General features: G+C 35.4%; 1 protein-coding gene across 1 annotated transcript in view; it reads right to left on the bottom strand.

The window, feature by feature from the left end:
* SNTG1 (syntrophin gamma 1) overlaps positions 1–16588 on the bottom strand; it is a 156304-nt gene that overhangs the window by 88599 nt on the left and 51117 nt on the right. Inside the window, exons 8-11 of the mRNA XM_061995878.1 lie at positions 14458–14560; positions 13085–13167; positions 9582–9712; positions 3456–3585 (exon numbers count right to left, since the gene is read on the bottom strand). Coding sequence (XP_061851862.1) covers positions 3456–3585; positions 9582–9712; positions 13085–13167; positions 14458–14560 — 447 coding nt within the window. The remainder of the gene's footprint in view (positions 1–3455; positions 3586–9581; positions 9713–13084; positions 13168–14457; positions 14561–16588) is intronic.

The raw sequence follows: 16588 nt of genomic DNA, 5'->3' as shown, positions 1-16588 counted from the left end.
CGAAGTCCACGTTAAGTTTAACATATTCAGATTTCAGCACATAAACTTCAGTTTCAGGACTGCTTAGACTAAACTTCAGGTTTAATATAACCCCTGTTTTTCTTCTGGGGAGAAATAAAAAATAGTGGTATCATTTTACAAACACCTAGGACACTAGCCAGATTCTACTGAATGCAAAGAAAAGAAGGGTATACCTGAAGTCTGTCTTTTAAATGAAAATTTGAAATTAATTTAATTAGAGCAGCCATCACATTGACATTTTTCTTTAATCTCTTCTGCATAATTTTCTGTATCTATGCATTAAAAGTGTAACTATCTTGTTGCATATTCATATCAGTTTTATCTCACACTATACAATGATTGGTAATCCAATCACTGCAGGCAAAATGTGACTGCAGACCCCATCTTCCAGTCTCCATTACATATATTCAGTGAGAAACACTGCTTTACAAAGATGGTGATGTCATGGCATTTTGGTTTTGCTTCTACTCCTAAATTTTTGTTAATAATAAAATAGAACTATAGACTCAAACACGAGATTTTGGAGACAAGGACTCACATTTCACAACTGTAAAATATATATGGGAACATAGGGGCGAAAGCCATGTTACTGCCACACACATTTCTAGAGTTTGAACCATCAGATGATTTTTTTTCCAGCCAGCTTGTAAAAACAATCTAATTTTCCATTTGGGAATAGTATATTTTTTATCAAAATATCCAGACATTGATTTGGCAGATTTATTTAGAGATCTCTCTCTAGCCTCTCAGAGACACCAGTGACAGGATATACATATCTCCCTAGGTATTGAAATCTGAAGTCACCACTGTAAGGTCTGTTACCAGTCAAAGGAAACAAAGACATGTCCTGAGAGAATTAATTTCATCATAAAACAGATGTCAAAAGTAAATAATGAGGACTACTCTTCAGAAATTCTGCTTTAAGATATCTGAAGTTAGGCAAGAGAAATTCCACCCAAATCTATACAATACATACTCAACACACTGGTAAAGAAAATTCTTTCAGAAATTTCTTCCTTGATTTCATCTTCTTTCTTTTTGAAAAGGTAGATGTAAGGAAGGGCATGTAAATTAACATTTCTATGAACTACACAGTATTTAAATGAAACAAATTCTTTTCCATAACTGCTAGACAGAATTAAGAAGTTGATTGAAACTAGGTATGAGTTAATTTGTCCAAAAATTCAAACTCCGATATCATAGAATCATAGAATGGTATGGGAAGGGACCCTTAGAGATCATCTAGTCCAATACTCCTGACGAAGCAGGACAATCTAGATCAGGTCTCATAGAAATGCATCCAGGTGGGTCTTGAAGACCTCCAAGTAAAGAGACTCCACAACCCCTCTGGACAACTTGTGCCACTGCTCCGTCACCCTCACAGTGAAATAGTTTTTTCTTATCTTTAAATGGAACTTTTTGTGTTCCAGCTTCATCCCATTACCCCTTGTCCTGTTGCTAGTTACTATAGAAAAAAAGGATGCCCCAACCTCCTGACACCCACCATTGAGATATTTGTAAATATTAATAAGATCCTCCCTCAGTTTCCTCTTCTCCAGACTAAACAGCCCCAGTTCTCGCAGTCTTTCCTCATGAAAGATGTTCCAGTCCCTTGATCATCTTGATGGCCCTGACTGCCACAGTACGGGAAAAGGACTAGAGTAAATGCCTCTCTCTGAGATAAAACGCTAACATCAACAGTATGTATATGTCAATAACCATCTTGTAAAGAAACAAAATATAGGGACCTCGAATCACATCTAATCATTGTTCTGAGCAATAGTTTCTGTTTTTTCCCTTCTGTATTTCTAACGTTTCTTACATTCACTTATCACATATGCTGTCAAGCAGCTGATTACTTCTGGCAACTGACAATTTAAAAGAAAACTGTATTACAGAAAAGGCAGTCTCATTGGTTTCCAAAAATTTAAAAAGGCTATGGACAATTAGGACAGTTCTAAAAATAGATTAATAGATAATTTTCATGACACTTAACTCTCACAGTCACTTTATAAGATGTCTTTAGGATAAAGTAAATACAAAAATTGGCATAATAGTTGTGTAATTTTCATCTTATAAAATATTAGATACATTGTTTCTGTTTTTCATGCAAACTAATGTAGAGTTATCAACTGTAGTAATTTTTAGAACACTGAAAATAAATAGTGTATTAAAATTTAAGTTACATTAAGCAACCATAATTATAGTCTCATCAGAGCTACGTAAAGCATTGTCAGATAAAATTTCCTTGCATCTTGCTCTTGTAAGTAAACAAATACACTACTTTAGGTAGCAAGAATCATTAACAGTCCAAACTAAAGATGGCAAGAAAAAAACTCCAGCACTCTCATTTGTCAAAATGCCTTTTGAGACAAGAAAGTTTCAATACAGCAACAGCATTGTAAGGATGAATAAACATCCATAAAGTTGGCTTGTACTGCATGGAAGCTTGCAGATGGTGGATGAATTCATGTCTGTCACATTTTTATAATACAATGACTTTTACATATTGCTGCCAGATGGAACATAGTTTTGCACCTTGATTATAAATCTCCAAGAACTACAATTTCCTTCAATGTGTTCCCTGTATTTGAAACAAAGGAAAATTCAGAGGCACGTTTGGGAGGCTAAAGTATATTTAAAGAAATCTGAGAGAATATAAACGAAAACCCCAAGGGCTTCCTTGTTATAACTCAATGATAAATAATGGAGTTACTCATGCGTTCTCTATTTTTTGAGGAAAAAAGGAAAGGTCTCATATAGACTTTTACAGGAAAAAATACATGTCATCTATCAAATGCAAAATGCATCCTGGGCAGGTCCAGGAGATCTTTCAATCAAACTTACAAGTAACTTTTGTGCAATGTTTATTCTTTCTTCAATGGACTAAGATATCTACCCCACCAGACAGAACATAAAAGTGTAGTGCATGAAGCATAAATGCATTTATTCTTTTCTGGAAATAAACATCTGTATCTATATCACAGAAGTATCTTGCTGCTATCCTTATGTTAAATGATACATAAACAGATCAATTATCTAATTTAGATCTGATTATACCAGTCTTTATATAGGTGTGCTTTCTCAAATGATCAAGAAAGTACAGAATTTTTTGCTTTCATATGTGCTCACCCATCACACCTGGCATTCTCCTGTGTGCATGGTCTTTGTTTCTAATACTAGCTGGTATTGCTAAGAAGCAAGTAACTCTGATAGTGATGAAGAGAACTATATGACTGTAGGGAAGAATATTTTCCCATTCAGTGGTTTCTCACAAAGTCTGATTTGATGACAAACTTGAGTTGACTTCTCTCAGACAGCCTCAAGCATTGTTTATATGCAGATAATTCTGTGTGTGAATCCATTAGGCCTTTATGACAGTTATAATCAAATATGATTGGGAAACCTTCTGGCTTACTTGGATCCATACTTACATTGTGCTTTGTGAGGTTGGAAATGTTACTTGCTATTGCTTGTAGCCAGTCAATACAGTCTTCAGCAGAGAGACACTGAATTATTCCACTGCAAACCCCATCCACAGCAATTACTTGGAACGCATTTTGCCTATAGACATGTCATAACAGATCAGGTCAGAAGAAAACTTCATCTGTTCTAGCATATCATCTTAACAATACTTGTAGAAATGCTTTTCTTTCAACTACAGCAAAGGTCACCCACTGAACACTGATAAAGTGCTAGTTTTCTTGTTTTACAAATACCTGACATATTAAAAAAATCATGCTAAAAGGTCAACTCAGACTGTATTAAGTTTCCATAAAGCTATATAAAATTTCCACAGACTAGCTCCACAGAACCTTGACCAACACTCTATGATTCAGAAGCTAAACAAGTTAAATAGCTGATGCATACCAGAGTTACACAGACCACAGTGGAAGGAAAGTCTGCACTGGACACTGTAGGCAATCAGTTGAGAAATTCAGTGAAATACAGTACCTTTTTCTCAACAACTTTTTTATTTATTTATTTATTTTCTAATACATTGTTTGAATACAGTAAGTTTCCTGTCTGGATACCCCTTGTTCTCTGCTCTTGGTTAAAGAATTTTGATTCTCTTCTAAACTACTGACAGAAAAGCTGGAGAATTCAAAATTGATCAGGTAATAATGATTATTCCAATTGCATTTCTGAATATAGGACCATTAGCAAAGTGCAATGGAATGCCAAGAGACATGCAATGACAAAAGCAGTGGCCACCTGGGTGCCTCGATCCCAGCACCAATTTGTGTACCTGCAGTATCATTTGTCATGAATTATAAACTGACTTTTCACAGTTAAGTGCTAAGCAATTATAGAACAAGAGGAAATTTTCATACGCTAAAGCAGCTGAACCTAACTTCTTCAGTAAATAGCCTTCTAGACTAACAATCTTTGGAAGGCTCACAGACCTCTGGCTTCAGAATGAAAAATTCCTCAATATTAATCCATAATCCAAAGTAAGAGCTTACTAAACATACAAATAATATCAAGTTCCACTGCTGGTATCCTGCTGCAAACTCATCCGTTAATGATTAATTCATGGGTTAAAATTAAGTATATCATTAAGATTCTTTGAGAATGACTCAGGCAAAGTGAGTGCTATCTTCAGTGTAAAACTCAGTGTCACTGATGATGGTTACTGACATCTCAGGAAATATATCCATTCTGCAAAGTTCAGGGTTTTCTTACCTCTTGAAATTATATTCTAGTTGTACAGAATGTAGAGCTAACGTCTACTTCTACCATAAAGGTCTTTCCTGAATCCATGTCAAGTACAGGCTTTTTCTTCAGTCAGGAGAAGCATTAAAAATGAATTAGAGTCATGCCTTTGTTTTATAAATCCCACCATGAGACTTAGCCCTTACAGAAGGATTATGCTTAGATATCCTAACATGATCTTGAAGACACCAGTGGTTTATCTAAATCCATCAGCTAACTTATCAGATTAGGTGCTTTTTCACACCGGTAGTGACTTTTCTTTAAAACCACAAAGGTACAAATTGTCAGCTACTTCTTTTAACGTCTCATTTTCACAATAATTCAAGTGAAGTTTTGGAGAAAGATTTATTCAAAGCACGTTCCAGAAATGTATCCAGCATTTATTTACTACTTCCTTTATTTTAAATGGTTATAAATATAAATAGTAAGATCTTCCAGAACAAAAATATAAATAAGTCCTAACAGAAAGAGAAATGATGCTCAAGAAACAGAATGATGCTCAAAACTATAATTTCTTTCAAGAAAAATAGCGTCAGTTTAAGGACCTCCCTTCTTCTTACTCTTCTTCTTACTTCCTATTGTAAACCAAAGTAGGAATCCAAGGAATCTATTAATGTGTGACACTAACCTGCACAAGCAAAGAAAAAACAGAATGTTCTAGATCCAATACAGATGCACAAATTTCCTTTACTCTACAAACACAGTGAATGTAATACATTCAGGACATCAGACTGTTCCTACGTACTTGATTTCAGCACTTGCAAAACTTTTCATCCAGAATGTTGTTGCCCAAGTATCAATATGTACAGACAATAAGATGCATGGCTACCTGAATGTGTCTGGGCTGTAGATATCCCTAGTCTCAGATTATTGTAATAGTATTTTCCTGAATTAGTCCAACAGCCAAAGACCACACTACCACACAAATCTGAAAAAATCATGTATTAAATACCTGTCTTGTATCAAATAGGAAAAATAGTAGATTAATCACTTTATAATGGAGCCAAAAAAAGTAAGATCAGATTAATTTGTATTCAACACATGAGAGGTTCTGTACCTTCTCAAACTTGAGTTATATTTGAAATTAATAAGCTTTCCAAGATAAATCTGAATGCAATCTGGGATTGTATACAAATTCTCTCTGGAATTCATGTATTTCAAGCATCTCACTAGAAAAGGTAGAATATGATTATGAAGTTTTAAGTGTGTATGTGGTAATGATATTATGCAGTTCTGTGTCAGTCTTTTAAAATTCTGAAACACAGGGTTAAAACAGTCTTGTAAATATTAACTACATAAAATGCAATCAGTTAAATTTTATTTGATGTTCATTTCTTATACGATTTTCAATATCTTTCTCTTAGTGCTTAAGTGCTTCTCTTTACCTTTCTCTCATAACAAATTTTACAGTAAGTCATATTTTGATATGTTTATACTAGCATAAAAGACTTCTAAAATTGTTTTGCTAGCAACATAAAATTATGATTCTATGCTTTTTTGACAAAAAAATCCACTGTCTCTCTCATATTTCTACCTGCATTTTTGTTTCCTTTAAGTATTTTCAATATCTCATGTTAAACAGCATAGAAGGACAAAGGAGAATATTATCAGAGTCGTAATTCAAGGTTTGAGTATGAATTCAAGTTGTTTTATATGAATATATTTTAAATTTATTTCCTGGAAATTCAATCTCAGGAATATTATTACTACTGAATGAATGACCTACTACTTCCAGTGACAGGACAAGGTGTAACGGACAAAAGTTGGAACACAAAAAGTTCCACATAAGGAAAAACTTTACTGTAAAGAGTGATAGAGCCCTGGCACAGGCTGCCCAGGGAGGGAGTGGAGTTTCCTTCTATGGAGGTTTTCAAAACCCGTCTGGACATGTTCCTGTGTGACCTGATCTTAGGTGGACCTGCTTTAGCAGGGGATTAGACTAGATGACCTCTAGAGATCCCTTCCAACCTCTACAATTGTGTCACTCTCTAATTCTAAAAAAATTTTCTCTGTAGTGCACAACCTTTTCAATGTGCACATTGAGATAGTGTTTTATGCATGCAGAAGAATGAATTTTATAACTGTAGATCTATGAATAGTTGAATATGCCCTAATTTTCCATATGAGTAGTTCAATTCAATATCTTATCTAAAGTATAGTGCAGAACAGATCTCAGATTTGACTGGTATCATTTTTGGCTCTTTATGCTTTATGCTTTTAATTATTTCTATTCGAACTCTTGTTAAACATTGAGATGAAGATTGTCATGGAATTTAATAAAAAAATGTCCTATCTCTGTGCTGACTATATCCTGTACCCTTACAGTTCAGCCAATGGGCTGTTGTAGTCCCTTTCACCCCTTGGGCCAGCCATTTTTCTTCAACAGAACAAGGATTATGAAACAATGCAAATATGAATTTGCTATTACTAGTCAAAAGCTGCAGGCTGTTTTTATCTTCATCATTACTTAGTGGTGAAATGACTGTTGCCTAACCTGCTTTAATAAGATCTGTGAATAGGAAAAAGGCTGGCAGACCTAGGTAAGAAATAACAACCCTTAGAATTAACTAAGGCTGTGGGAGGCTTCTGTGTGATCTTCAAACGTCTCCTGAGAATCAATGGGAAGGAAGCAGGCTGTGATAAGAAACAATAAAATTCAACCCACACAAGCCCCAAACTGAGGTTGATGAGCATTCCTCTTTCCCTAGTTTCTGGGGCACATCATAAATCTACTCCTGAGGATAGACAGGATCACTTGACTGCAGGACCAGAAGCGTTGGCATAACAATAGAGATATTGGGGAGGTTCTTTCACAAAAGAGTAAAAGAGTTTAAAAAAAAAAAAAAAATCAATGACACTTTTCTGTACTAATTAGCTAATTTTACATGTGTTTGAATGAAGGAACGGGACATTTTAAACTCCTAATGACTACTGTGCCATAAGGGCATAACATAACATACTATTCCTCCCAGACACACATCTAAGCTGTCAGACAAGAAGGCTACATGGTAAAGTCAGTTTATTTGAGTTAGTAAAGTCTCATACACTCACGAATTATAAGTGCTTATTTTAAGAGTTCAGGTTTATGATTCGTTAAAAGAAGAAGTAATAGAGAAACCTACTTATAACTGTCCTCGAGTTAACGACTTACATGTCAGAAAGAATTTTTTAGTAACAGAACTTCATTCTTATATATAAAGATGCTAAATTACTACATATGATACCTAGGTATTTAAATCTTTTAATAAGATTGACCTTAGTTTCATATTATGCCTTTTAAAATTTTCTAGCTACTTTCTTTACATTTAAATACATAACACTAAAAAATCAACAATCATTCCACAATATTCTTCTATTCATTACTTTTTCTGATTTACTAGGATAACATGAAATTAAACAATAACAAGTTGTAGCTCTATATGATGCAATAAATTTAAACCTGACTTAGCTTTGGACAGCTTCCCCTGTGGTTGGGAGACAAAATGGCAATGAAATTCAATGTTAATAAAAGCAAAGTAGCACATATGGGAAAAAGTAATCTTAGCTATACCTAAGTAACAAAGAACTTTACTGCAGCTATAAACATCGAGAAATGAGATGTAAGAGTTACTACAAACAGTTCTCTGAAAACTGTCACTGCAGTACTCAGTGACAGTCAAAAGGTTATTATAAAGTACTAGACAAGAACAGAGAAAAATATGGAAATATTATTATGTTTTAATAAAAATCAAGCGGAAACTTCTTTGCAGTCTTGATCACCTTGTCTCATAAAAGATATTTTAGAATTACAAAAGAAACAGAGACATTAACAAGGCTACTCAGAGTTATGGAAGTATTTCCCTTAAAGGAGATAAAAATAGGGATCCTTCAAACTGGCAAACAAAAGACAATCACCTGAACTTATAAAAACATAAATCAAGAATGCTTATTCATCATTTCTCTTGACATAAATGCCAAGGCACAGAGTCCAGCCTCTTCCCCTGCCTGGGTGCCCTGCTGCCCGTTCTTGAGGCCAATTCTGCCATGGTATGGCTGTGGGATATGGGATTAGGCTGCCATGAAAAAGTTTGAGTGGGGGGCCTCTCCCACCTTCACTGGGAACTGCCTATCAGCTCAGGATCTTGCTCTTGGTCATCACCTAATTTTGGCTTCAGCTATGCCTATGCCCGGGCATGAATTCCACCGATTCAGACCTGACCCGTGGGCTGACTTCCCAGCCTGACCTGAGTCCCATCTCATCATAATGGACTCATCTGATCACCACTCCTAGGCTATCTCTCCTCCTCCAACAGGGGCAGGGAGATGGGGCCCTTGTCTGCATGGAAACTGCCTCATCTAACTTTGCTGTCACCCTCTACTCTTGACTCGACTTCCCCATGAGGCAGCCAACCCTTGTTGGGCCTGAACAACAAGATTATTTCATCCAATGAAAGTATCGGGAGAGAGATTAAACATAAACAAGAATAAGTAAATTTTAAAAACATCATTACATCGCAGAGCTCAATGCCACAGTACATTACCAAAAAAAAAAAAAAAGCTATTAAAAAAGCTTTTGAGGCCAGAACATTAGCAGTCATTAAATATGATGACCTACATTCAAACTGAGAAAAGTGCTGGACCACTAGTTACAAGTGGAAAGATCACACATTTTCCTCACGTAACTGGTCCTGGTTGACATCAGAGCAGAAAGTGGGCCAAGATGGACCTAGACAGACCGTTAGGAAAGCTCTTATGGTTCATGTTTCTGACAGCAGCAGTGGAACTGACAATGCCTTTCCTCTAACAAAGCAACTCCTTAAGGCTTCTATCTCTAAATCAAGAAGACAAGTTTCAATTTTCTTTACCTGCACAATTCTGATCCTGGAAGGTACTGGGAAAACCGTGAATGAAGAAGTGGAATTAATCGGAGATCACACCACCTTTTTTCCCACCTAAGTCCCGGGGATGTTGGCCACGAGGAACACGATAATGTATCCTGAAAAACATTAAAAGGTCCTTCTCAGTTTTGGGCCTCATTGTAAGTACTCAGCAGGTTTGGAAAGAGAGAAAGATAGACTTCAAAGAATTTATATTTCATTTGGCTTTGTGTTCCACTTTCCTCAAATTTGGCATCAGTTTTAGATAGCATTGGAGAGATTCTGAGCTTTTTCCCACAAATAAAACAAATCTGTATAAACCTCATCATCAAGATGCTTAGAGGAAGTATGAGGAATAGTATGGTGGAAACCTAGTGAAAACAGATTGTACCCTTTTTTTGAAATGACTAGTCATGAATGGAAGTGAATATTTACCATGTATCACATCATCAGCTTCTAATGTTATACCTGCATCCTGAAGAATTATGATGTCTAACTTATTCACTATACAGCCCTAATTCAGTTGTTTCCTGTGGCTCCATACAGGTTTACATACATGTCTATTCTAAAGACATAATCTGAAAACCTGGTAACTATGAATGAGATTTAACATGTGATGAAAATTTCTAAGTCAAAACTATATGCTTATGATGAATTTTTTAATTTTACCTATTTATACAAGATACTACTTATATGAAGATTGAACTTTATCATGTCTATGATCTTATCCACAAAGAATGGCTATTTAAATAGCTACAGTCTAATTTCATCGGTATTTTTACAGAACATAGATTTTAATAAGAAATGGTTATAAAAACTTAAACAATCATTTATTTTAAAAAATCCATCATCTCTTCTTTCCTTTATAAGATACTTCACAAAACTTAGCGAGTGATGTTATTTTCTAAATAAGCATGTTTTTCATTGAAAATGATGTAGTACTTTTAGTATATCAGAATACTTGTACCTGCCAATCTTTCATTATTTACAATTTTTACATCTCAGACTTTAACATTTTTTTTCTTTTGTCTTATACAAAATGAAAAAAAAATCTTCTATAAAAATTAGGCACATTTTATATTTTTCTAGCATGTGATTTTTACGTAAGATCTATGGAATTATAAAGCTTTACCAAATTGAACATTTTTTTTTTTTTATGTATATGTTCATATATGTTCTATATACATAAAATATCACTAAAAACATTAATTGGCTGAATAGCAGGCTTTTCATAAGTAGATTTACTTATTAAAAACATTGAATCTCTTGAGAAACACTCCATAGAATCAATCCAAATAAATGTTTGGCTGAGAAGACTCAGCTAGGCTGTTGTTTTGAACACTATCTTGAATTTTTAACCTTTTTTTTTGTCTGATTTCAGGAATATTTTTTAAACTGTGATTAAATTAGAGGAAAAAATTAAAAGTATAAAGTTTGGATGCAAATTCTTGACAAAAGACTCAAACCAGCCCTGTGTACTACAAATTCTGAGACAGGAATCTCATTCATGCAAATCAACGCTATAAATTAAGAAATAGGCTACAGCCATAAGCGATAACACATTCCAGAGAATATTTTGAGAAAAAAGAAGGACTATGACATAAGAGTTGTACATAGTTTAGGAATTCATCCAGAGGTCTCATTTGGTTTTATGAAGTATTCTATTCCTATTACAAGAGCACATTTAAATAAGAACCACATCCTAGACTTCAGTAGAATTTAATTTATAGTGAAATATAGACTGATGATGCCTGATTATATTAATAAACTGAGAGTATCTGCTGAAATAGCTTTTGTACATGTGTACATATAAAGACTGTTGAGAAAGTCTGCTGCTGTTATATATACACTATATATAACACTATGTATAGTTCTATATACACCAGTTATGTATATTTTTTCCAATTATTTAACCAGAATTAAGATACCAATTTTATTGTTTTTATCCCGTTTTTATGAATTCCAGCTCCCATAAAAGTGTACAAATCCTAAAGATTTATAATCAGATTATAATCCAGATTACAATCAGTCCTAAAATCTTTGATATTAATTTTTAAGTCTCTGGGCTCCTATTTAAAAAACTTGACTGTGAAGTGTGCAAGAACAATGAACAAACCCAGAAATTAAAACCAACAAAGTCTGCTGAAAAATGCTTTCATTTCTGTTTTTTTTTAATGTACCTGTAACAACTATGCTGTACATTGATTGATTTATTCACAGAATCACAGAATCTTAAGGGTTGGAAGGGACCTCGAAAGATCATCTAGTCCAACCCCCCTGCCTTAGCAGGACCACCTAGAGCAGGTCACATAGGAACTCGTCCAGGTGGGTTTTCAAGGTCCCCAGAGAAGGAGACTCCATAATCTGGAGACAGACAGGGCAGCCCCTTCCAGTGCTCCATCATCCTCACAGTGAAGAAAATCCTCCTTGTATTTCTTTGGAACCTCTTGTGTTCCAGTTTATACCCATTGCCCCTTGTCCTACCATTGGACATCAATGAACACAGCCTGGCTCCATCCTCCTGACACCCACTCTTTACATGTTTGTAAACATTAATGAGGTCATCCCTCAGCTTCCTCTTCTCCCAGCTAAAGAGCCTCAGCCTTTCATCATAAGGGAGATGCTTCACTCCATCATCTTGGTGGCCCTGTGCTGAACTCTCTCCCGCAGCTCCCTGTCCTTCTTGAACTGAGGGGCCCAGAACTGGACACAATATTCCAGATGTAGTCTCACGAGGGCAGAGTAGAGGGGAAGGAGAACCTCCCTCGACCTACTACTCACCCTCCTTCTAATACACCCCAGGAGGCCATTGGCTTTCTTGGCCTTGAGGGCACATTGCTGGCTCATACTCATCCTGCTGCCAACCAAGACCTCCAGGTCCCTTTCGCCTACACTACTCTTATAAGAGTTCATCCTCCAACCTGTAATGGTACATGGGGTTATTTTTTCCCAGATGCAAGACTCTACACTTGCCCTTATTGAATTTCGTTAGACTTCGCCCCGCTTTTTATGTTATCTGAGTATTTTAACCCACCAAAAAACAAATATGCGATTAAAAACCCCATTGTAATCATATAAAATAATGGAAATTCTGCATTTCCTGGTTAAGAAAATTCTTATTAGCCCCTTGTTGCACTTCAAAGGTATGTTACTAAAAATCTGATCAGATATCTGTAGCAGTTCATCATAGAGATACTGTGCTCCAAAATGATATCAAGTGTAGGTTACCAAAAGCAAAATATTCTCACCTTAAAAAAGGTACCTAAATCATCCTTTGCCAAAAGTTTTAGCAAATAGATGAAACAAAAAAACCCAGAAAAATACTCTGAAAAAATTTTACCTTTTCTTTAATAGATACTTTTTAATTTTAATAATTTTAATTCCTATGCTGTGGAAATAATTTAGAGAAAAAGCTTTTCAAAATCCCTGTTGTCTAGATAAAAATAATAATTATATCAAAGTAATTCTATCAAAGAAATATAAGCTCTTACTGTGTTGTTTGGATGATAGTTGAGATGCAAACCACTATCACACAGAGGAGAGGATGTGCCACTGCTTTGGTCACTGGGGGCACCTAATACAAACATGAATACAGCAAAAAAATCTTCATTAATCTATAATGCTATGATTTCTGTACGTCTCCATGTAACTATTCTCCTTCCACTAGTTTTGTCACATTATCATTCATTTACTTTCAGCCAGTGCCTGGTTTGGGTGGAGTGACATTTTTAGGTTGAGTAGAAGCTCAAGAATCCCCCTGTAAACGCTTTGCTTAAAAGAGTTAACAATCTGTTAAGTAAAAAAACCCCAAAAACTAGAGATTTTTGCAATTTTGAAAATAAAGTGTGTACCTCCTTGCTTGTTTTAACTTGAAGGAACTAGTCAGATAATGCTTTTTGTTGCTCTCAGTAAAGTTTACAGTTCTAGTTATAGTTGTAACAGTTTAGGAAAATACAGTAACATGAGAAGATTGATGCAAATGCATATTTATGTGCACTACTCAGGGTACTCTGTGGTACCACAATATTTCATAAAAGGGGACAAATGTACAGGGATATATTTTTATTTAAGAATATAGTATTTTGATTTTTTTTCTTACTAAAATTTATCACCTAGGCAAAAGATAAAGACAGTATTTCAACAAATGATTGTATGAAGTATTATGTCATGATTTAGTTTAATTAATTCCTACCAAGTCAAAATTGTTGCTTAAAAATTAATTAATTTTACTTTCATAGAAGGAAGAAGTAAAAAGACAATAGGGGCAACAAAAGGCACTGGTTGACAAAAAATATATTTAGATATGCTGGAACTTCCTATAATTACACATCCACATTTACAATTTAATATCATTAAAGGAAGGCAGCTGTAACCATATGTCTCTCATGGGGTTAGTTCACTAAAATTCGGTTGGACTTAAACAAAATACTATTCATCCCAGAGTAATTTATTTTTAGGTAGGCAGACACTTCCATCAAAGCCTCTGAATTTTGAATCGTAATGTTAAATACACATAATCTCATTTTTACATTTACAGGACAAAACTCTTCCAGACTAAAATGTTATTTCATGCTGCATGAAGAAATACTTTTAAATATGCTGCATCAAGATGTGAGCTATTGTACACTAACGTAATTCAACTGTTTTACCTGCAACTTTACTGATTCACACCAGCCAAATGCTTGTTGATCTGTTTTTCAAGCAAAGATAGAGTGTTTTCTCTTGAGGTGAATGTTACTACAAGAATTGTCAATGTAGACTGAAAAAGCGGCTGTCAATCAGCCTCCATGCTGCAAGCTGAGAAGCTGCAAGCATTCTTAAGCACTGAATTGAGTTTTCTTTTAGCCAAGTAATAATGGCTTACATGCACAATCTTCATTCAGTGGCAGTTTGAGAAAAGCAGGTGCTCTTTTCAGAAAGGAGACAGTTAGGGTCACTTCTTCCCCTGCATTGCGAAGGACCTGAACCTGGAAGACAAATACAGATAGGATATTTTGAGATAAATGTATGACCAAAATGTATCAGCATATGTAAGCAATGTCACACAGTTTTCACATACCAGAACATAACTACTTAGCAATTTATTGTAATGATTTTTTCTGTTTTTTAAAGAAAGCAAGATATAAAGCTTGCTATATGCTTATCTGTTGTGTTTCTAGGCACACAGAGAAGGTGCATCAGCCTCCTATAATAGCACTGGGTTGGCACTGCGGTGTTGTACAACTTGCTCCCTGACACTACTCAGTTGTGCACTTCCTTCTTTCAGATCTGCCATCATCCACACTTGCAGGTATATATTAAAAAAATACACATATTTTTACCTCTGAGGTTGTCTCAGAAATCTCCAGCCAAAACAAGAGCAGTAGTTTCCACAGATGTGCCATAATCCTAGCAGTAAGTCTTTCCTAGAGCCAGCTAAAATTAGCTGAAGAACTTCAATATGGATGAGAGACCTAATCTTCCTTACAGTCACAGAAGAAAAGTATCTATTTAAAGCCTTAAGTCTTAAAGCACAAGCTTGGGTTTTGCCAAAGGGCAGCTTGCATTTTGGACATAGGAATGTGTAACTCATCTATCCAACCCGTGAATGACTTTTAGCCTTCTTGTACTCTCCCAGAATTGTTCCTGTGTCTCTTCCTCATGCCTTTAGCTTTTGTGGGGTACAGCTTATAGACACCTCGAGACACACTGCAGACAAAGAGAATCCTAAGCACTTCTCCACACAAATGAAGCATAAAAGCAACTAAGCAAAATGCAATACTTAACAATGGAGAAGTAAAACTTGGATCAATTTATAGCATGAGAAGCATCAGGATACATAACTCGTGTTTCCGAGAACAATCATTTACTGTTCTGGCTCAATCACTTCTAAACTCTTCAAGGGCTGATTTAATTTGGGCTTACAAAGAGAGAAGATTGCACTGTGCCTCTATCTGAGTGACTACACTCATACTGTGCAGAGAGACAGCTTGCTGGGAGCAGTATTCGGAGAGCTGCTAGACAGTGACATACTAGACAAACATTTTAAACTAGCATATATCCATTCTCATTCTGTTGTGTTCTCATGATAGCTGGATATGACACAGGTAATTTTTGTGTCATGCTGTTGCTTGTAAGAAAGTCTTGGAAATAATTTATGGAGGATTGTTATTATTTAATATATACTTATCATCAATCTATCTTACACATTGAGTTATATGCATGTATATGCAGGAATGCTTTCACACGATACTGTTGCATTAACTTAAGACAACTCTTCAAGAAAAAATGTTGACTTTGTAATTAAACACAATATTTTCTACTCCACTTATTTCTACAGAGGAGTAACAATATGATGACAGACTATTTGATTCAGTTTCTGAAATTCACTCTGAAATTTTAGACTCTATATTGTTTAAAATAGCACAATGGTTGTCAAGGCACAATTTGCAGTGTAATGTGTACTTATATGTACGTCTGCAAAAAAACACACACAACGAAAAAAAATTCATCAATTTAATCTGCATGTCAAAACTTTAATCTGTAACAACAGCCTCTTTGACAAGCACTTCACAGTTCTGGTATGGTTTATACCTCATAATTTCCAAGGAGTACTTATTTAATAAAAAGATCAAGATTCCGAAGTTCTGAATTCCATCAGAGAAACCATACTGTGTCCTCAGTCTTCACAGGAAATTCATCATTCTCCTCTCTTATTATAGTGGTTTTGCCTGGGCCAGGTTTTTTTGACAGCAGGGGGGCTACAGGGGTGGCTTCTTTAAATAAAGAATTTCCAGAAGCTTCCCATGTAGCTCACAGGGTTAGGGCCAGTCAGTTCTAAACTGGACTCTGCAGCTGACCCAGGCTTGGCCAATTAGTGACAGAGGTAACATCTCTGTGAGTAACATATTTGAGAAGGAGAAGAAGTTGTTGCGCAGACATCAAGGTCAGTGGAGAACGAGGGGGAGGACGGTGCTTAGGCACTAAAAGGGCTCCCCTGTGATATGTGGTGAGGA

Source organism: Colius striatus, chromosome 4 (genome assembly GCF_028858725.1).
Source record: "Colius striatus isolate bColStr4 chromosome 4, bColStr4.1.hap1, whole genome shotgun sequence".
Classification (NCBI taxonomy): Eukaryota; Metazoa; Chordata; class Aves; order Coliiformes; family Coliidae; genus Colius; species Colius striatus.
Note: the sequence above shows the minus strand (reverse complement) of the source record. Positions and strands in the feature narration are given on the sequence as shown.